This window comes from Cygnus olor, chromosome 3 (genome assembly GCF_009769625.2).
Source record: "Cygnus olor isolate bCygOlo1 chromosome 3, bCygOlo1.pri.v2, whole genome shotgun sequence".
Lineage (NCBI taxonomy): Eukaryota > Metazoa > Chordata > Aves > Anseriformes > Anatidae > Cygnus > Cygnus olor.
The window spans coordinates 55,329,563-55,352,889 of record NC_049171.1 but is presented as its reverse complement, the minus strand read 5'-3'; the positions used below and the strand labels follow the sequence as shown (position 1 = coordinate 55,352,889).

General features: G+C 35.9%; 1 protein-coding gene across 2 annotated transcripts in view; it reads left to right on the top strand.

Annotated features, from left to right (window-relative positions):
- The window catches only part of TRDN (triadin), an 85,013-nt gene extending 61,979 nt beyond the window's left edge, over positions 1–23,034 (top strand). Inside the window, exons 6-11 of one of the 2 annotated variants that reach the window (XM_040552723.1) lie at positions 7,357–7,416; positions 10,056–10,115; positions 11,653–11,712; positions 14,609–14,668; positions 16,242–16,436; positions 21,029–23,034. In XM_040552723.1, coding sequence (XP_040408657.1) covers positions 7,357–7,416; positions 10,056–10,115; positions 11,653–11,712; positions 14,609–14,668; positions 16,242–16,436; positions 21,029–21,108 — 515 coding nt within the window. In that variant the 3' untranslated portion in view covers positions 21,109–23,034. Of the gene's footprint in view, positions 1–7,356; positions 7,417–10,055; positions 10,116–11,652; positions 11,713–14,608; positions 14,669–16,241 lie in introns of both variants that reach the window. The other variant, XM_040552724.1, reaches the window with a different exon arrangement.
- The last annotated feature ends 293 nt before the right edge of the window (positions 23,035–23,327 follow it).

The window sequence follows — 23,327 nt, the reverse complement described above, 5'->3', positions numbered from 1 at the left end:
CCTTCTCTCATAAAATTATATTCATTTTATATATATATTTCTTTCTAGTATTTTACAGCTGTAGTGCTAGGTTTCCAGTTCTGTGCTAATCAGGGTCATCTGAAGTACCCAGAATTGTTTCCCAACTATTTAATAAATCATGTACCATGGAAATGAATTTTTTAGGGTATCAGTGGGCTAGCTGGTCAATAATGAACTCAAATCCATTAGCAAAGTATCCCAGATAGGGAGTTTTCAAGCATGGTATTCTAAAAACGCAAATGAAGTTGCAGCCTTGACCAAAGCAGCCTCCTGTGTACCATTCCATCCGTACAGAAATACTTTGCTTTACATAGAAAAACATTAATGTGGCAAGGATGATCACAAAGATGTTATAAGATGCTAGGAAAAAAAGCACTCAGGTGTCATTAGTTAAGTCCCTTTATGAGTATGCCTTATAATGCAGTCTTTAATTACACAATCAATTGCAGAAGTGCAAGACAAATATATTTTTTTGGTGTTTGGTTGTGGTTTTTTGTTGTTTTGTGTGTGTGTGTGTGTGTGTTTTGTGGTGTGCTTTTTTTCGGGGGGTGGGGGGAGGGTCTTGTATTTCATAGAATCATAGAATCACAGAATGGTTTGGGTTGGAAGAGACCTTAAAGACCATCTACTTCCAACCCCCCTGTCATAGGCCAGGACAACTTCCACTAGACCAGGTTGCCCAAAGCACCATCCAGCCTGGCCTTGAACATATTATATATATTTATGCATATATTTATGTATATTTAGTCCTCAAAATGCACTTTGCATGCAGTAGGAACAGTTACAAGAAAACATTCTGTCTGACCTCAAGCTAAAATATGATGAAGGCATGAATCTGTAGGGAGATTTGCTCTTACCTTCTAACGTACCTCCAGTAAGCATGGGTAAATATAATCTTTTATTTTTATTTTTTTTTTATAGGAAAAATCTAGAAATTAATGCAGTTTTTAATAGAAACAAACATCCCAAACAAATTTGAGTCCTCCAACCACAAATATGGGGATGCTGGAGTTATAAAAATAATTTTAGACATATTTTTGAGTAGTCAACCCCCCTGAACTAAAGTCCCAATAGGGAAGCTGCATCCATAAACCTCATTTCGAAAAGATTGTACTGAAATATCAGCAACAGGTACAATGAATGGAATTTCCAGATAGAACTGGATAAAATTATAAGAAAGTTTCTTGGAGTATTAAAAGCCAGGCAGATTTGTACCCTAATCTTCACCTATAGTTAAATATTTTGATAAACTACTAATAATGAAGTGTATTTTCATGATTGCACTTAGTCAACTCTGAAAAGCAGAAATACACTGAGAACTGATTCAACAAAACATTTTTTCATGCTTAAGAGCAGTGAAATTTTGTGATTACATTTTGTGATAACATGTATATGTTAAGTATAAATTCAATACAAAATAGGGTCTTTACAATTTGGTATTGGATGTATTAGTGTTTACACAAGGGCCAACAGCACCCTGAGCTATGTGAGTAGGAGCGTGGACCGCCCATGGAAGCAGGTGATTATCCCCCATAATGCAGCATTCATGAGACCACTTCTAGATACCATGGCCTCCCAGTATAGCAAAGGTTTTGGGCCTCCCAGTATAGCAAAGACATGGATAAACTGGGGTGAGCTCAGTGTGGAGCCCCTGACATGATGGGCGTTGGAGCAGTTGTCCTGAAAGGAGAGGCTGGGGACCAGGGCTGGCCTGGCCTGGGGCAGGGTGCTCCAGGGGTGACAGCACCCTGGTACCTGCAGGAGGTGGTGGAGAGGAGGGAGCCAAAGACACAAGGAGGTTCAGCTGTACTAAGGGATGTTCAGGTGGGATACAGGGAGAAACTTTCTCCCCATGGCACAGGCTGCCCAGGAAGGCCACTCTGGAACAGTCCTTGGGGTTTCCAGCCTCAGCCCTACACAGCCCAGCCTGTCCTCAGTGCTGAGCCTGCTGCCCCAGGGCTAGGATAGGGGCATCCCCAGTGTCCAGCCAGCCACAGCTGTCCTGCAATTCCTGCAATATAATGATATATACTGCTTTTGCAAGACTTTGAGAGTTACAGATGAAGGCACTAAGACATAGGTGCTATAGCTTTTATTACTGTTGTTGCCAATGAATAAGAGGTAACTATCCAATATTTCAGCAACAGGGAACAATAACGGAATATATTGAGATAAAAATATATGTGTGTGTAATTTCTGTCAAAGGGAGAACCTAATGATAACCCAAATGGACTGATAAAAGAATTTCTAATTCTTATGGAAAATAGATATTAGCAATACAATGAAATAACCTGTACCACTGGAATAAAAATAGCTCATTAACACAGACTTTGAGAAGTCATGGGAAAAGGTTCAGAACTGCATTAAAATATACATTCATCACATAATCTTCATAAACTTCACTTACACCAACAAAAAGAATTCCCCACACTAAAATCAACATAACATCATCATAACACTGAAAAAGGTACTGTGGCTTTTCCTGTATATACTTCACTAATACACTGCTGTTGGAGTGAGGAAGAAGACAATGTGGTGATGAAATGCTACCTCTGACAGTCATACATTAAAAAAGAAAACAACAACAACAACAAAAAAACAGTGATTTCAGCAAAGACACTCATGTGCCTCTGAAATTAGTACTGTCCTCTCTGTTTTTGGCAGAAAGTATCTCTGAATTTGACCTGATTTCAGAAATAGATTTCAGTCCCTTCCAAACTATTTCACTTACTATGCATAGCACATATCTGTCCCTCCTACCCTAATCACAGTAGGGCTGTACAAGTAATGCAAATATTAAACATCGCAGAATAAAGCTGGCTGCGTTTTAGCATATGGATAAATTATATGATCATGAAGACAAATATAATGTGTCCACATAATTTAATTTTCTGTAAATAGCAGTAAATTTCTGTATTTGAGACAGATAAATAGATAAAATGAGTTGGACAATACAAATCCACACTGTACCAGAAACCCAAAATAAGTTGACAAGATTAGCAAGTTAAATAGCATATTTAGGTTTGATGCAGGGGCTGTGTATCTTGATTTCTGGACTTATGACTATAGATACATCTGAGGTCACTATAAACTAGGTTACATGGGTACTGGTAGCAATACAGCTGCAGTGTCTCAGGCACAGCTGTCAAGTATCAGTTCAGACACATGGGCTGAGAGCAGCTCAAGGTAAAGCCAGTGTTTGCTGGTAACTTCACCACCACCAGTAGCTGGCAAACTTGAACATCAGTTCAGATGGGTGTAATGCCCTCTGACTGCTGCAGTTAAATCTATCTTTAAATTGTATTGTAATGCACGAGAAATTGTCTTGCTCTTATATAGGCATTTAAACTTATTGTGAACTTATTGTAAACTTAGTGTTGAAGGGCTATATCAATCTTACAGTTTGGTGCTGCAGAGCACATGCATGCCTGGTGCCAGTGGTGCCATTTGGAGCAGGTGTGGCCAAATTCCAGGCAAGCTTCTTCCCTCTTTACAGGTAATTGAGGTGGTTTGTAATGAATGCAGGTGCCTTCACAGTTCCCAAATTGCTGGGATTTCCCTGGAATATTGTTTAGGACCTGGAAGTTTGTGCCCCTCTGCAGATCAATTATTTATTTATTTATTTACTTACGGAGGGTTCCTTCAAGAAGGATTAAGTTATAGCCATCTAAGGTTACTTGGCTTCTGAATAGAAGTATCTACACAGAGATTTAATGTTGTCTGACTAATGCACTCTAACTTCATTGTATTAGTTCATTTATCTTAACTTTTGTGAGTGCTGCTCTGTGGACAGGCACTTAGTTGGAGCAAGCAATCTCTACTGCATGCATTTTGCACCCATCACCTACCTTTATGCTAAGCAATGAACTTACTCAGCTGGAAACTTTTTACTTAGCTTAGATGTGGAATTAGTTCCTCCTTATTACACCTCCTTATTACATCGCTTTCTAGTTGCTTTTTTTTTTTTTTTTTGGGGGGGGGGGATTGGAAATGTTATCAAACACTCCATCTCAAACACTTTAATTAAAAAAAAATAAATCTCATCCCCAATCACTGTCTTCCATTCGATGCAAATCAAATATAGCATTAGATAATTAAAATTTGGAAAATATCACATATACACCATGCTTCTTTTTTTTTTTAATTTTATGTGAAGTAAACAGAAATATTTGATTAAACTCAGAATACCTTGTTAAATTACCTTAAAAATTTCCATTATAAACTCCTATTTTAGATTATTTATAAAATTAACACACTCTAGTCATGAAGGATTAATTTTTTCATGCTTGGCTTTTTGCCTCTGGCTGAATTTTCATTCAAAGTCATATAAAAATGTTTCGTCAATTTCCAAAATCTAAGTTAGTGAAAATTAGGTTGGGGTATTATATTTTTTCCAATGCTAAAAACAGTTCATTCTGAACTTATGCTTTTTATTGGTATTTGCAAGCAAGTCCAACCAAATTTCTTTAAGTTGTGAGAAAATTTTAACTTAGGCAATTGTTATGAAAGCAAATGTGGTGTTATTTTTCTCTGGATGAACCTAATATGCTATTTAAAAAAAAAAAAAAAAAAAGGAAAAAAAAAAAGAGATGATCTTTTAATAACTTAATATGTTGTAAAGTAAATAAAATGGTTGAATTAAAGTTGGATGAGCATTTTTAGCTTTGGCATTTTTCAGCTGAAGAGTGCTTGACTTAGCAGCCTTAGAAATATTTTTATGTGCTTTCTCTTATTTTTTATATATGCAAAAATATTTGTATTAATTCTAGGTTGTTTCCCAAAAACATGGCTGTATGGCCAGCCTGCCTTATTTCTAATTCCAACTTAATTCTTTCATCTAAGCTCTGGGAACTTTAAAAAGTGCATGCATTAAGCCCTTTACAACAGAATAGATATCCAGGTGACTAAATCTGGAAAAGATCTGTAGACAGTGAAGTAATTTACATGAGAGAGTTTTCAGAATGACATATAAACCTGAACATGAAAGCATTTGAAGGGGAGAATACAGAGTTAATGTAGAAAAGAAAAATCATATTAAAGTTTGTCGGATCAAAAGCTTCAATGGACTTTGGTGTCCCTGGGGTGCTTTGATTGAAGACGTAAAAATGGCCAGTCATCACAGCTGTGAAACATGAATCCTTTAATTTTTGGCAACACCTGCCCTTTCCAGATAAGGTTCTACCCCAAAGCCATAGCTCTTGACGGTATCCATATGAGGTAATGGTAAATATTACAGTCTGAGATTAGCAAACTCTGAAGCTTTGGGGATATCAACACCCAGGATAGGGCTCTTGGATTAGCCAGAGATAGCCTTCAGCCTATCATGGGAAAGAGACAAATAGTTTATGCTTTTGCCGGCCTAGTCTCTGCTTATCCACATTCCAGGCTTCTTGCCCAGCTACATCAAGCTTGTTTTATTTCTTAAGAAGGAGTCAACTGATCTCTTTGTGTTTTTACCTTGGAGTCCACACAAATATTAATATTTCTTTGCATTTGTGCCCTCTATATGTTTTTGATGACTTGAAGGAACCTTAAATTGTCCACTTTAATGTCTGCTGAGATTCAGTTCAGTTAGTGTCTTTCAATGCTTGCTTTGGTTTCTTCCAAAGCTTGAAACAGGGAGATGTTATGCAGACGGGGCGGGGGGGGGGGGAGGAACACACACACATATTGGCCCCCCCCCCCCCCCCAAAAAAAAAAAAAAAAAAGAAAAAACAAAAACAAAAACTTTTTAAAGGATGGTTTGCCTCCCTTAGAGAAGTTTGATGTTCAATGGCTAAAAGACAGTTTTCTTATTGCCAGTCTCTTGCTGCACATTTCAGCTATATTTTTTGACATAGTGACTATAAGGACTTCTGTCCAATACACATAAGTTCATGTTTAACTACCATTAACCATCACAGAGCTATTTGCAAAAATCTGCTGCTGTCCCATCCAAAATTGACAATGCAGTGATTTGAAATATGTTGCACGGTGCTTGCACTTGCTAATACAGATGCAAACAAATAAGAGCATGTTAAGAGCATGTTACAGTTTCTCAAACAATTCACAGTCTGAATTCTACAGAATATAGTGAGAGAGCAGAGTGGTTTTTCTTGGTATGCTACTAGATGTCCTAAAGCAAGTGGTTGACTTAAAGTCTGTCGTTCATGCAATAATATTCATTCAATGTGATTGCTTGCGTGTTCTTCACAGCCTCTTTTTTTTTTTTTAAGTGTAAATTAGCTGTCCAGATTTCTTAAAAGCTTTGAAAAACCTCCTTGCAATCTCTTTCTTATGTTTTGCTAATTGTTATCAACAATTATTTGCCTGTTATGACTGGAAATGTATTTGGATAATGCAAACACATGTAACGACATAATGAAATTATGGAATGTTTATAATGATTTTTTCTTAAAGACATAGATCTATTTTTTAATGAAGAAATATTTAGCCAACAAAAAATATGCTTGCACATCTATGAAGTTACATTTGCTGCAAAGCTGATGAAATTAATGTATACAAAAATTTTACTGTATTTGTGTATAAAACTTGCAGTTGTCTTCTAATCAGGGTTGTGTTTTCTGTGGTTTACTTGTTGACAGAAACTTGAACATTGCAAAGAAAATATTTTCTCCCTGAAATTAACAAAAAATACTGGTCTTTTAGAAGTGGAGGTTGACAAGGAAAGTGTTCATCTATCTAAATAACTGGGATATGTAATATAACCATGTCCATAAATATGGTCTAAAAGTTGAGTGGACAACAGAGTCCACAAGGATTCAAATTTGCCTGCTTTCAGCAGGACACGTAGTTGACTCTCCTTGAAACAGCTGTTCTTTCTTAAGTTACTCTTTTAATAAAAGAAATGTAGTCCTATAAACCCATCCCATGGCTGAAGCGACATCTAAAAATAAAATAAAATAAAATAAGAAAAAAAAAAAAAAGAACATGGAAAGCAATATGCTTACCATTTATTTATTTATTTATTTTGTTAAGAATAGAAAGTAATGTTCTCAAGGACTGAAAATAATTTAATCCATCAGAAGCCTTAGATCCAGGGTGCCTGTGTAATGGAACCAAACCAGATTGCACAGATTAAAGTTGCTGAATAATCTCTTGCGTTGCCAAAATATGGTCCAACATTTTAAGACTTTTTGAAGTAAATAATATTTCTCCTGGACCTGGAATTGAATATTAACATTAAGAAGCTCTATACAAGATCTAGTATCTGTTACTCCGAGCCAAAATTTTACGGAAATATTCTTTAATTATTTTGGTGGAATAATAAGTGCAATACATAATACCTGGAGATTACAGATTTACTGTTTTATTTACTTTTTTTTTTTTTTCAAGTAATTCACAGAGACAAACCTGAAAAACAAGAAAAAATTGAAAAGAAGGAACCCATGAAAGGTATGTATTTAGCATTTGATACTTTTGTTTGTTTGTTTGTTTTACCAGTGGATTAAAACAGTCTGATCTATTGACTCTTAGACCCATTTGGAAATCCCAATTATTGATGGAGGACGTGTTATGAAAGCTAGCCAGAAGGGGAATGAGGATTTTAGAAGCACTTTAGATTCGTCACTCTGCAGAAAGGCTAAAATTATATTCATAAATTAATGAATAAGTTTGTACTTTATTATTAACTTTTAATAAAAGAGATGCCTAGAGCATAAATAGGTGTCTTTTTATTCTTCTTGAATAAATCTAAGAATAATATTTATCTTTGGGCACATTTCAGAACAAAATGTAATGACTAAATTATATCATACAGGGCATGGCCACTTGAGGTGTTCCACTTCAGAGACCTGACTTTAAAAACACATTTCTCCCAGACTCAGACATGCTGGGGGAGAGTGTTAGAGAGGATTTGATAATTTTCTGTTGGTGTATTCCAACAACAAATTACAGGCTATCTATTGTAGGAGTCAACTTCCTTTCCACCCACAACTCATGAAAATGGTACCCAGAGCCACCATTTAGTTTGCCTCTTGTGAGGCATTTTTTGGCAAAAATGGTATTTCGTTGAAACATACCCACTTGTCAAAACACTTCAAGATTTCAATGAACATTTCCTTTACATAAAAGTTTGATTAATAAGTCTCAGACTGGAGGAAGAAACCAATTCAGGAAGAACAACAAGACCAATGGCCCTAACAAATCAACCAAAAGAAGGAAAGATCCAATATTCAACCACAGTTGATTTATTTCAGACCAAGTCTCGTAACTGAAGTGAATGTACATCTTCTTAAATCTGTGATTGACTAGGCCTTTTTAGTTGTCTCTGATTGGAGCTTTTGCATTTTATATAAATAATTTAAAATGACAAGACTGACTCTAGAGGTTAATGAGAGGCACGTAAGTTCAGGTTTCTGTTAGACTGAAAATTTATTACTAGAAAATGGAGTGGTTTTAACAAGGGACTATTATTCTGAGATTTGGCAAAATGACAGAGCAGAGATTATAATGTCCCATATTATAACATGAATGTGTCATTAAGACTTTTTTTAGTGGAAAACTTGGGAAAATATTTGATTTGCTTTGACATGAGAAGAAATTTTAATGTTTTTAAATGTTTCAAAGAACAAGAAAAAACATATCTCAAGCAAATGAAGAATAATAATTATAATTCTTAATAATGCCAGCTGTGTACCCGACGTTACTTGTGTCTAGATGTTATCTCAAGATGAATGTACTAGGTTTTTTTAGTGAACTGTTGCTACAATTACTGCTTAAATGCTACTGCAGGTAGAGTTTCCCTGTAATCACTGTACTAAGATTATTTTCAGACTATATAATATATTTTAAAATTGTGCTTGTGGATATGTCTTTCTAAGGCCCATTTCATTGTGGTGTGCCTGAGAAACCCAAAATTTCTTATGAGTCCCTGTATTTTAAATGTTTATTTTCTACTTTTGAAACATTCATTTTTCAGGTTTGGCATATATAGTAAGTAACATCCTATTCTAACTTCTAATCAAGTTCTGTGATGAAGTTTAGGAAAGTTATCTAATGACACAGAGAAAGTACCCTTAGAAATGACTCAGTCAGATATGTCAGGATCTCACTCTGAGGTGTTTCATTACCGTATTGGTAAAATAATAATAATAATAATAATAAATAATAATAATAAATAGTGAGAGCTTGAATGCTCCTTGCTCTTCTACTTTTGTTTCCAGTCAGACATGGAATTCATGGTACTGTGAAAAATCTTCCTTATTTGATCCTGTTTGACAAAGGAGTTTTACTAAACTGGAATGAAATCCCCACAGGAGATAGAGTTAAAGCTAGCCTGTAGTTTCATGGCTGATTTTTCTGAAGTGCTGTTAAATCCTCATGCTTATTTTCCATTGTCTTGAAAATTATTGTCAAAAATCCTAAGAAAGGTGAGTGGAAAATATTATATGAATGAATGGATAGCATAATGTAGTTTTCATTGTCAGAATGTTAGTTTTTACTTTGAAGCTAATTATGGCTTTGGGATCATCGTATGCCAGGAACTGATCTCAGCCAGTGTCTGTTACTAGCTATCCACATCCATTACCAGCTATCCATATCCATTGCTAGTTATCCACCTCAAGCCAGCTGGCAAGTGACAGAGACATCATTTGTGCATGTGACACTTATACTCCAGGACCGATTCCAGTTCTAACAAGCCTCTGCCTCATAGAAAATGGGGTGATCCAGGTGATGTCCTACTTCTAGTATAGGCAGCAGCATTGGCTATGAGCTCTGCCTTTGTCCTTGACAGTTTTCTGAAAAACTGCCTTCAGGAACAGGCAATTGCAAGGGATGTTCTTACTGTAGTAAACAGCTGGGGAATGGTACCATGGCTTGAAAGATAAGCAGTAACCTGTTAGCCACAGTTGCCTGCTAATAACCATGTATGATGCATGCTGTACAGAAGTGCATGGGATAGCTCCAGAATAACACAGCTTGTCATTTCATCTCCTATGATTTAACTTGGTATAATTGTTTCTGATTCTTAAGTTTGTTGTACAATGGTGGTGGGTTTTTTTAGATGTATGAATGCATTTCTTCTTTCCTAGTGACACATAAAGACAAAACGGAAAGGCAAGAAAAACCTGAAAAAAAGGAGAAGCATACAGGTATAGATTTCATGTCAGGATTTATGTTATATTTTGGGGTACCTCAGGACTAAATGTCTTCTTCACTTCCATTTATGTATCCTCTTGACTGGAAAAATGTCTCCTCTTGACTGGAAAAATGATTAGAACTTTATTAGTAAAAATCATGATGTAGAGGAAAGGGTTTTAAACATACAGACTGACTAGTATTTTGTAGACCTTCTGGATTTTTTGTTTGGTTGGATTGGTTTGTTGTTGGGTTGTGTTTGTTTTTGTCTTTTGTGTGTGTGTGTGGTTTTGTTTTGTTTTGAGAGAGAGAGATGATAGATAATATATTTTTTACTTTGGATGAGTATAATCTCCCAGTAATTTCTGAGTATTTCCAACATACACAGTAGGTATGATTTCTAAGAAAATATGGTCACCCAGGAAAAACACCTAACATGAAAAGAGATGTAATGAAGCAAGCCATGTTAAAAAAAGAAAAGTCAATTATTATTACTACTACTAATAAATAAATAAATACATTTTAAGTACAATACTGACCAGGACTGTTTCATAGATATGGAACTATGAATTATGGAACAACGGGCAGGACTAATCCTTTAAGTAGTTAAATATTCTCTAAGTAGTTGCAATAAATGGGTATCTAGCACAGCTTTATCTTTAGTAATTCAAACTTTCTTTTGAAACATCAGCACAAGCCTGGAGAGTACGTAGAAATGCTCATGCATACACTTTTGTGTTCTTAGTGTAAACTCATATGCCAGAGTCAAATAGGCAGATGAATGTTTTTACATGCCTGGTCCCGGTAGGGTACCTCAATGCATATGAGCTTGTACAAATGTCAGTTCTTCACACCTGTGGACAGGTTACTGTGTAAACATTAACCTGCAAAAAATTAGAAGATCAGAGCCCACATTGGAAAATATTTCAGACTGCACATCACTCAGTGACTATTGCACAACTCAAGTGTATTCTAAAACCTGAGCCAGAACTCTAGTCACTATAGTGTACTTTATTTCAATTTGTAAAGTGGAAATTAAAAGCAAACAAAAAGCCCCAAAGAGCATTAGTTATAATGCCATTGCAATTACATTTGTAATTAATTATAGTGTTTAATCATTCGTAGCTGGAAAAAACTGTTAGTTATTATGTAGGGTTCAGAAAGTCCTTCAGAAATAAACCAAAGTAATAAATAAGAAAACTCAAAAATAATAATGAACCAAAGTGAACCATTAAACAAAAATAGTAAACATAAATACCCATGACTTTTTCTTTCTTGACTACGTTCTTTCATGGTATCACAGTTTTGTCAGAAAGGCCATTCCTCCATCAACTGATGACAGACCTCAGCAATGGTACATGAGCCTTTGAAAGTTCTGGTCATGGGTTTTGACATCAGCAGCAGATAGTGGCAGCTGATTCAGTCTTACTGTTTCTTTCCATGGCTAGCCATGGTGACTAGATTATTCTTATGTTTCTTCTCCTTTTTCTTACAAAGCTGCAACATTTATCACTTTTAATAACCATTAATATTGTTGTTGCTTATTTCTAGCCATTCACAAAGAGAAATCTGAAAAGCCAGAAAAACACGAAAAGAAAGCACCTTCTAAAGGTAATGCTGATTATTATTGGATTTTGTACAATTTTAGATTTTTATCACTTATATACTTTGGAAGAGTGTGGAGATGAGAATTTAAAGTTTAAAACTCTTCTAGTCCCCACTGTATAGTTATTGGGTGCCCTCACTTTTGCTTGACCAGGTCTTAATCAGCCTCTGAGTGAAGTCTTGAACAGCTTTTATTACTTCCTCTGTTCTCTTGTTTTGATGCACAGAGTTAATTATGAATCATTCTCATGCAGCTACAGAAATAAACCCATGACTATTATATTTGCAGTCTTTGATGTATTTTCCTCAACAATAAGATTCAGTAATTTGCCTACAGAGAAGGCTTTGTCATGTGTGGCAGTTTTCAGTCTAGTGTTAATGGAGTGCAAGACTGTATATTGTCTCTCAGTCTGTCTTCCACCATACCCCAAAATAGATCTTCATTCCCTTGCCTTTATTTTTTGCAGTATTTTCATTCCAGTACATGATTTGTATTATCTTCCATAGCTGAAGTGGCTTTGGTTAAGGTTTACATATCTACTAATTATTACATGTATTCTAAAGCATTATCATGTACAAGAGGTCATTCCCAGTGTTCTGACTGATAATTCCATCTTTAGCCATGATTTGGACAGGGAGATTTAAAAATCCATTCATCTTGACCTGTTGTGCCATTTTTTTATTTTTTTAAGACTAACAATTATTATTCCTTGATATTTTTTGTTGTTGGTTGGTTGGTTGGTTGTTTCCTCTGGAGTTGTTGGTTTTTTTTGTTTTTTTTTTTTCACATGCATCTCTTTGCATCTCTTGAGGGGGAATGGGCTAAAGTTGCGCCAGGGGAGGTTTAGATTGGATCTTAGGAAGAACTTCTTTACTGAAAGGGTTGTTAGGCATTGGAATGGGCTGCCCAGGGAAGCGGTTGAGTCACCATCCCTGGAGGTCTTTAAGAGACGTTTAGATGTAGAGCTTAGTGATACGGTTTAGTGGAGGACTTGTTAGTGTTAGGTCAGAGGTTGGACTAGGTGATCTTGAAGGTCTCTTCCAACCTAGATGATTCTGTCATTCTGTGACTCTGTGATTCTTTTTGGAAACCAGATATTTCCATAATGAAGTTAGGTTCTAGTCTTTGTCTCATACTTTTATTCAGTTAAATCGTGAAAAAAATACTATGGAGTGTATCTAATATCAGTCTTTTATGGCATTCAAATTGATGATGATGGGGCACATGAATTAATTAGGTTTGATTTGAATCTGTTCAGACAATATAGATTCAAATGTACAAATCAGGCTTTATTGGACTTTATCTTACTCTAAGTAGAAATGTGAAAACAGTGAGCAGAAGAGAAGAGAGAAAGTGGAACAAAGGCTAGTCTTAAAGACTTAAAATAACCTGAGGGGTAGCCATCATCCAGTTTGTCTTTAAAATTAATATTTGGAAGATTCTTCTACTTTCAGTGTATAACCTGAATGTGTAGGATTTTTTTATTTTATTTTTTTTATATACATGAAATCACACTGAAGTAAACTTGAGAAAATAAATTCCCACAGTGTCAGAGTACTTTTGAAAAGCAAATAACTTCTGAGAATCACTGATATACTCCTAACAAACAGCCAGTCTGTTTATCCATTAATCTTCTGCTAGCTAACCAAATAATCACTCAGAGCTTTAATGTATTTAATAGTAGTCATGAATCTGGTCACTAGCCAGAAATTTTTGTGAAGAATTAGTCTTCTTGCTCCTTTGGCCAGTATTACAGCTAGGAAGATTACTGCTGCAATCTATGACATCTAGGCTTGCTACCCTGTGTTGAGTAGTTCCTAAGCAATATGAATCCCTGTGGGTAGACAGTGCTCTACGACAATCACTGCCTTTGCTGCTTTTTAAGGCGCATTTATGCCCATAATGTGATGATCTATCCATTTCCCAGGTTAACCTCCATCTTGTCTGGGTTCTGCCCCAAACTGTATAAGCTACTAGGAGTGTAGGGCAGCCATTTCAACCTTTTTGAGTCCCCTAGGAAACGAGGATTTTCTAGTCCAGGCCAATTCGAGGGAAGACATACCGTCTGCTACTGTCAGCTGCTTCCCCCATAATCAGGAGATTTTTTTCTATGCCCAATAAGAAAAGACTTATTCAGTCCCTGCTAAAGGCTCCAGAAAACTTCAGTGGTATGAATGCTATTTAAAGACATCATCTAAGAAACATCTATCTTATAAAAACAAAAACAAACTTAATTATCAGTCCATATAGGTAGCAATTCCAAGCTGGGATTCAGTTAGAGGGGATGTTGCTTTTATGCAGTTATCACTTGAAAGAAGTGTAATTAACTGTCAAGGCTCCAGCAATGTTTTGCTCCAGCAATGGGTCCAAACCAACCATGAGAGGAAAACTAGAAGTCACCACGTAAAGTTTTGACAGCCTTTCTGGGACATAGCAGTGTGTGTTTACACAGTGTATCCTGTGCAGACATGAACTCACTCAGGCTCGACTGTGAAGTGAGCACCAGATTTGTGGCTGTGCTTGTAGTGAGCCCAAGCTAAGCCCCTTTCTGTGAGACTAGTGTAGTCACTCAGCTTCCTGTTGGCTTGAGCAGAGGAAGAACAAGCCTTTGTCTGCTCAGAGCAAGAGCAAGTTTGCGTGATCTGGAATATATAGTGTAAACATTCCCTAAATATCGCCAGAACTGTGTGACTCGATTGGCTTCTGATTAAGTTATTCTCAACAGATATTTTGAAGCTTTTGACCCTTGTGAACCTGAGAAAAAAAAGTAAGAATTTTACAGGAAAAAAAAAAAAAAAAAAAAAGGAATCCTGAATTGTAAACTTCCAGAGATGTTGCAGTGTTTTAGCAGTCTTTTCTCTTTTTTTTTTTTTCCTAATATACAATTGTACTCATTTCTAGTAATTCAAAAAGACAAACCTGAAAGACATGAAAAAGCTGAAAAGAAAACTCCTCCCAAAGGTATTTATCTATTTCTACTACCTTCTTTCTTTCTTTCTCTTTCTTTCTTTCTTTTTCTTCCCCCCTCCCTCCCTTCTTTCCTTCTTTCCTTCTTTCCTTCTTTCCTTCTTTCCTTCTCTCCTTCTTTCCTTCTTTCCTTCTTTCCTTCTTTCCTTCTTTTTTTAACCAGAGTTTATATCAAAATTCATAAATTTTATTTTATTGGAGCAGAGAATATAATGCGTATGAAAAATCTTCTACATGACACTATAATTTGAAATAATCAAAATCTCTTTAGAACATCCAGGGATTAGTTCTATGCATAATCCCTTTTAAACCTGTTGAAATTTCAAAGACTGGAATTAATGTAAAGATATGAACTTCCATTACCCTGAAAAAGAAGTAGACCTATTTGTAAGTGATATGACATACACATTTTCTCTATAACTAGTTAAGGAACTTCTTTCTTCATTGTCCAGCAGTATATTTGGTCATGTCATAGCTTTGTTTGAAAGTAGGAATTATACCTGTCCATTATATCTGTTTTCTGTATGTTTTCTGTTCCAGAATTGGTAGAGCTACTCAGTTTACATATTGCTAAAATTAGTCTGGTCAGCCTAGTGGCTTAATAAAAATACAAGTCCAGAGGCTTACAGAAGATGTGGATTTTGTAGCACTAGAGTTTTCTATCAAGACTGGAGACATTTAAAGCTATGAAGAAAATAGATTTGTGAACATGACACTAAAGTGTTTTGTTTAAAACATATTAAGTTGTTTTAATCTACTGTTGGATTTTCCACTGAAGTGAACTAGAAACACATAATGCCAGCATCCATGTCTCAGATGAGAAAAAGCAACTGATCTATAAAGGTGGAAGGAAAAGTTTATGTCTCACCAACCTCTGTGTAGTGTCAGCCACTGACATTATACAATTTGGTAATTCTGCTTGGAAAACTCGCTCTGCTGCAGGGCGCATCATTTATTGTCCTGTCTCAGACTAATCTTTCAAATTGGGGAATTGATGTGGAGAGAGACTCAAGAACACAAGTCTCCTTGGTCAAAGGCCTAGAGTTAATACATAAAAGTGACCCTTACAAACGACTGTGCTTTAAATCAACTACACTTACAGCTTACAACGGTTTTGCTCTGAATTTTAAAGTTGTTCAGATTTAGTAGTCAGGTTTTAATATGCTTGCCTTATGACCAACATTTGTTCCCCTAGTTTATGCCATAAAAGTTAGCATGTTGTCATTAGATTAGTGTTATTTATCATAGCCTATTACCTAGTATCAGCCAAAAACTTGGTACAGGACTGAAGACAAAACATGCTTGCATCTAATATTTCTGTCCATGTCTGTTTGGCTTGGAGGAATTATAGTTTTCGTCAGATCTAAGCAAGGTGTTGATGAAGGAATGCTTCTTAGTAATTGCACAATATTGTTAGTGTGTTAGGTCAGAGGTTGGACTAGGTGATCTTGGAGGTCTCTTCCAATCTAGACAATTCTGTGATTCTGTAATATAAAATAAATTATATTAAATATTATTTTGAGGGAAATGAATGACACTGAAAGTTTTTTTTCTTGATTACCTGCAGAGGAGAAGAAAGTAAAGAGCACCAAAGTGGAAGCAAAAGTTAAAAAGGAAGTGAAGGATGGAAAAGGAGAAGCAAAGATGCCTGAGAAGGTCAAGCAGACAGAGACTAAAACAACAGAAGTTGGGTTAATAAAGGCCAAACCGAAAGTTAAGGAGGAGAAAGCACTTCAGACTGTAACTAAATCGGAAAAGAAAGGTAAACAAAACCAGGAGGAAGCAGATGAAGATCTTAAAAAGGTAGTAGGAAAGAAGGAAAGAGGATGAAGTTAGACCTAACAAGGACCAAAGTCCACCCATGACAAAGAAAAGAGCAGTACAAATAAATTCCAGATGAATCTCAGATTTCTAGATGGAAACTATAAGGAATAAACTAAGTTTAATCTAAATAACTGGAATGTTCTAACTGTAATGGCTAAAGATTCATTTTACATTATTCAGTTTGCATCCTACTTTACCAAGGACCAGTGTCTCTTCAGATAGGCTGGAGTCTTCATGGATTTTCTCAGAAGAATCTTATGCAGTGTCTATTGCAAGTCAAGTTACATTGGAAAATGCCAACTGTCCAAAAACCTGTTGGAAATTATGTTTTGTTTCTACATCTGAATATGTCCTCATTTACAATAATGAAAGTAGCTGCAAATGAAAGGGAATGTAATCATTTGTATTACATCAGAGCGTGTGAGGCATTGTCATGTAGTGTATGACATAATGATATGCCTGACTGATGTAATTTGATGTGATGAGGTTGCAAATTTCCCCTAAAAAGGAAAGAAATGCCATTAACCTGGTGAACCTGGTGAGAGGAAGAAATTAAGTGATAAAACAAGGAATCAACCTGCATCAACACAAAATGCAGGTGTTAGCTGTATGCTCCTCTTTGTCAGAGTCAGCCTGGGATCTTCCACTCCCAAATTGCACTGAATGGTCCCTTGATTTTCATGTGGCTATTCCATGGAGTTAGGTACAATTTTGTATGAATGAAGGCAGTGAGACCTGCCTTTCTGTAAGAACTGTCATACTGAAGACACAGGATTATTCTGACATTAATAGAATCAGCTCAGCGTTGTGTGGCACACCTATCTGATCCTTTCAACTGATAACCACAGGTAAATCATTATGCCTGAACATCAAAGCAGTCATCCCTGCCTGGATATCTGAATCTGCCTGGGCAGATCCTCTCAGAATAACATAGCTATCTGCTCTGGACCCCTTAGGAGTTGACTAAATTATACATTTCCAGAAAGCTGAAAGGAGTTAGAGATAGGCTCCTTTCTGACATGCATAGTGTGCTGAGCTAGTATTTTTTAACATTTATTTGTGTATTCTAGTTAATTTTGGTTTTCACTTGAAATACTGGAGCCTTTGAGGCATAAAATTGAAGCAGCATCTTTCATGCTAATTGTTCTGACCAAGAGGAAAGTTCCACAAACTGTTGAGTTCTTGTTTTTTGTTTGTTGTGACAAGAATTTCAGTGCACAGTTGGACCCACTCCATACTGTTCAGGTTAAGGTTCTCAAAAAACAACAATGTGCATATGAGGTACTTACTCCCCGACAACAAAATGTTTTTAAGTAAGTTGGGGTCAAAGACTACAGAGAGCAATAGAGAGAGGGTGTTTTGTTCTGTTTTGTTTTGTTTTTCCTTTAAGTGATAAATATTAGCAAAATGATCCATCAAATATTAACAGATCACTTTGTAAATCTGCTTTAGAGTGTGATACCAAGGACTGTACACTGAAATGTAGTAGGTGGAAGAGGGAATGAGCAGCTGCAGTGCAGGAAGGAAGGAGCTTCTTAAACTGTTCTTTATCACCAGGGATACATGTTCAGTTTACATGTTCAGTTCAGATTACACGTTCAGTTATGTTCAGTGAAAGCTGCCCTTTTTGCTTTTGTCCTTCCTTTTTCCACCACAAGCTGCTGCTGTCCAACTGGATACTCTCAGAGAATTCAGTTCTATATTTGAGTCCCCCTGTGACCCAAAGAGATAATATTTTTTAAGTTAATATAGGCTTGCCAAAATTTCCTGATCCTGCAGTCCTTATTTTTCCTTGTTCAAGGGAGTAGTTCTTCCAGCTTTTCTGCATTAGTTTAAAAAATATAACTGTAATCACAGAAGTGTTGTTATGATGTCCCTACTGTTACATCATTCCTTAAGCAAATTAAAATTTAAAAAGATAGCTTCTCTCCCAGGGTAAATCAGGTGAGGTCGAATGACAAAGATCTATGACTGTTTTTATCAATAAAAATTTTGTCCTGAATAATGAGGTGAATTATTAATGCTCAGGTGAATATCTGTGCCACTATTATAGACTTATGAAGTGAAAACTATAGTGTGAAATTCTCTTTTAAACAAGAGAGTTTAAATTAAAATGAATTTTTAGCCATGAAGTGATATTTGGAAAATCATCCCCATTTAAAATTCCTTATATTTCAGTCTTTGCTGATTGGCAGAATTGGACTTTCATGGAAAGTTACTGTGAACCTCATTATTTCATATACAGTAGAAATGCTATTTTTATTATTCAGTTTAATGTTCTGCTTTTTTTTTTTTTTTTAATAAATCCCAGTTTTCAGGGGCTGAGTTACTAAATAGATATTACAATGAGAAGATTAATATGTAATCTTTCTTTTTAGGTGCAGTCAAGACTGCAGCTTCTTTTTTTTTAAGTTTATTCAAATTACATTTCCATGGGAGGAAAAAAAAAAAAAAAAGTCGTCTATTTTAATCCTTGTTTATATTACTGTGATTAAAAACCAGATTATTTTAATATCAATGAAATGGTGTGAGCTGCTAGTCCCTCAGGCTATGTCTGTATCATAACTTAAATAGATCCAGCATAGGCTTGTGGTCTGTCCTGTGACTGTCCCCATGAAGCTTATGTCCCCAGGCAGTTTTACCCTATTGCCATTCAGCAGTTTCTTATACAATGCCTGGAACAATCCAGAGTTTCTTCCCAATTGGCAGTATGGATGAAGACAACAACTTTTAGCAAAAGAGGGGCCAGAAAAATTCCAGTTTGTGGGCATGAGCTATGCCTTGTCATTTGCTCACTTGGCTAAACAATTTTATTTATTTACACAGACATAACCTGATTATCTGACTCATTGAGGCTCTGTTTCCAGGTGTGTTGAAGTCAGTGCAATCACTTTGCTGAATTTAGATGGGCTTACTGAGAATACAGATTTACACATACTTGTTTTCTTACATACACTCTTCAACATTTTTTTCCCCCCCTTTCAGAAAGGGCAGATATTGCAGCCAAATTCTTTAGATTCCTTAAGGATGGAATCCAAGACTGGTGCCAGACAGAATGATAAATTTGAATTCCTAAATACAAAAGTAGAAACCATTATGAATAGTCATTAAAAGCTTTAAAAACAGTGTTTATAGTCATGGCCCTGTGTATGTTCTGGCAAGTTCACCTGAAGATCTACAATGCTGACTAGAAGTCACCTTAATAACAGGAAACAGCTGCATAGGCTCCTATGGGCTAGTAGAAAAAAAAATGGATAGTATATAAACCCTCCTAATTTCTACAGCTGCAGAGGAAATCATACCAGAATAACAATCACATAAATGCTTCAGCATCAATTAATACTGATGCTCTAGTGAACTATGTAAGAAAACAAATAATGCAATTTTATATACTTAAAAATATAATTTTGTATTTAAACCAACAGTTATGGTATTTATTTTTTTAAAATTTTAAGTATTTCAAAGTCTGCATAACTTTGTTTTGAAGTTGGCAAATACTTTTTGGTTGGTAAGTGGATTTGTAAGTGACTAGGAAGGAGATGCAACTGGAGATGGAGTGAGAGATGCAACTTGTGTAGCTTAGGAAGTATGGGGCAACAGTTTAGGACATATGGATGAATGTGCTTTATCCAAGGGCTATTGTGAACTAGCATAGCTAACCAGAGCTGACATTTAGTCACCAACATTAACTTTCGAAGATAATGTCCCTTGGAGTCCACTGGGACAATGTTCTATTTTCTGGCAAGTCGGAGAGTACAGCAATAATATTGCAATTCTTTTGCACTCGGTTACAATTGGTAATTTTCTTCACCATTCTTAATGTTCACAATTTTGGTCAAGGTCTTCAACTCTGCCTATATAGAGAAGAAATCAATAGACAATCAACATTTCTGAAATCAGAGTTTCATTTAGATACCAAAGTCTAAATTTCTGAATAGCATAATTTTAATATTTGGATATAATATATGCATTATGTATATATATATATATATTTCTAAATAATAGTGTTTGGAAAATTGTGTGGTGAAATGATAAAATTCTCTGGAAAAATCTCATTTCTACGGAAGTGTAAGTATACAGTTTATACTCTCATTCAATAAATTTACATATTGATTACACAGTTAAAGCAGTATTAACAAAATACTGTGATTAAAACATTTATTGAATTTTCGTATTGTCTGACAGAGACTACTTAAAATGGATTCTCAAGGATATGAAAAAGTCTTTGGGCCATGCAGCTGTTTGCACAGTGCCTGTGTGGAGAGCAAGGCTGCACATTGCTGACCTGTTCCACACACTGCAGGCCAGAAGTTGGTAACTGGGGCACTAGTAGCTCTGGAGCTGGGAGACTTGAATTAGATCTAGACTATAAACTGTCTCTTTCTGAGAATATGAGTTACTTCAAGGCCAGGGAGAGAAAATATCCCCAAAATATGTCTTTGCATTGCCAAGCTTTATTTTCACTATTAAATAGAAACAAACTTTTATATTTGCTTTCTTCATTACTTTTTTTCCTCTTTGCTCTGTTAGATCAATATGCATTCTGTCGCTATGTGATTGACATGTTTGCGCAAGGGGATTTTTATCCAGGTACTTTCCTACATCATTGAACTCTGTTCTAATATTCTTCTGTTTTCCTGAGAGTTTCTGTTCCTTTATGCATTAAAAGTGTGTTTTGTATTGTTGAAGGTCTCACAAGTGCAACAAAGAGTGTGCAAATAGGCTTAATAAAGCATAAGAGCTAATGGCTGTCTTATTAAAGCTTTTAATTTAGTCTACCATGCATGAATTAAAATTAAGGTTATGTTAAAAGTAGAGTCAAATTAAGGCTATATAAATTGCTAAAATATTCCATGCTTTTTTTTTTTTTTTTTTTTGGCTGTGATGCAAGAGGAAGGAGCTTATCATTAATATTTTATTGTGGTTTTTTTCTTAACAAATAGTAAACATTAACCCCAGAATGCTTCAAGAATAGAAGAACCATTGTTGTTCTTAGTGTATAAAATATCTTAGCTGAACCATCACCTCTGTGTTTTATCTTCCCTCTTCCCATATCTCCATGTTCATCTGTTCTAATACAAACAATTCTTAACAAGCAAACAAACAAAAAATGAAGCTAGAGCTACTGATAATGACTGAGAATTGTCTCATAACATCACATCAATTCAGTTTACCCTGACCTTATTTAATTGTCATTCTTCCTTCTGAAATCATAATGGAAATCGTCTTCCAGTACAACTGTATATATGATAGAGAAGACAGAATCCTAGGAACGATGAGTAATGATATTTATGAAGAGTCAAGGATAGAATATTAAGGCACACCCTAAGCAACAAGTTTACAAGCTTCATTTAGTCATTATTTGCTCAAGAAGCTCTCCACTGACACTCACCTGAATAGGCTGTGTTTTCTTATCTCTACCTTGTAGCTTTGGTCTTCTCTTGGCGTGTCTAGGCACAGCCAAAGTTAGGAAGCCCTAAGGATGTAGTTGAGAAGCACAGACTCTCAAAACAGGGAGAGTGAGGACACAGATTTTTATGGAGGGAAAATGGATAACCTTGGGATTTTGCAAGGAGATGGTTTGTTTGGCTTGTTCTCAAAGAATGAAATGGAGAGTGGTGATTGAATTAAAGGAGAGAAAAATATTATATCACTTCTAGGATGATTTTTAAAGATAGCCAGTTATAAATGGGTGGACTGGTCTTCATCTAGTCTCAGAGTGAGAGAAGCAGAGAAGCATTAAAAACAAAAACAAAAAACCTTCCAGAGACCTTCAGTTATGCTTTGATTTAAAAAGAAAAAAAAAAAAAAAAAACACCTCCCTGTAGCAGATGTGATTCACACATATGTATCATTAATAAATCACAACGTGAAGAGTTTCATGGAGCTCTTCAAGATCACCCTCAGAGTTCTCCTGACATCTGCAAGAAGCTTTGACACGTGTCAGAGCCCTTTCTCCAGACAACTCCCTGGGCTGTTTGGTACTCTCCAAAGGCAGAGCAGACCTGCTGTTGGAAGGGAGTTTTGGAGAAGACGGCTTTTCATTTTTGACCTCTCCAGCCACAAGGAAACTGTGAAGACCATGAAGGGGAGCAGGGACTCTGTAGTGAGTGGAATTTCAGAAGATGAAAGACACAACCATCTGCTCTTGCTTTCCGATGTTTGCCTTGTGTCGCTTCACTGTGCTATGACAGAGTTTTTCTGAGAAATCACAGGGTAAACAGCTGAACAAATATTCAATGGACATTGAGTGTCAGTTAGCCTTGTGGGTAGACAAATAGAGAGACAATTCAAGACCCCAGAAAGTGGAAACGACTCACAAAAATGCTTAAATCATCTGATTTATAGGTGGAAAGGAAAAGGGTATCTCCTTAACTTAGGATCTCCAAAAGTCCAACAGTGCCTATACTTGTAAAACAACTGCTTTTTGACATAAATCATTTGTCTACATATGAAGTTAAATGCTGTGAATGGTTTTTGTGACAGAGCATGATATATATTTGTAAGAAGTAAAATAAAACAATGCCTTCAAAACCAGCTTTAGTCAATTCACAGTCTGTGAAAAACTATGCTGAAACATCCAGACCATGTCTCTGAGAAGCAAGATAAAGGCCAGCTATGCCCATCTTTGTGGTCTTTATAGAAATTGCTGAGGACCTAACCACACCTCAGTTAGTGTTTGTTACTGCCTTTCTCAGGCAACATGCTCATTTCACACTGGCCTTTGTGAAATGAAATATGACAATTCATTTTCTTGAATAGATAAAGGTGGGGAAAACACCAGAACACCAAGTCCCTTTAATAGCCATAATATCCAATTAGCTTTACA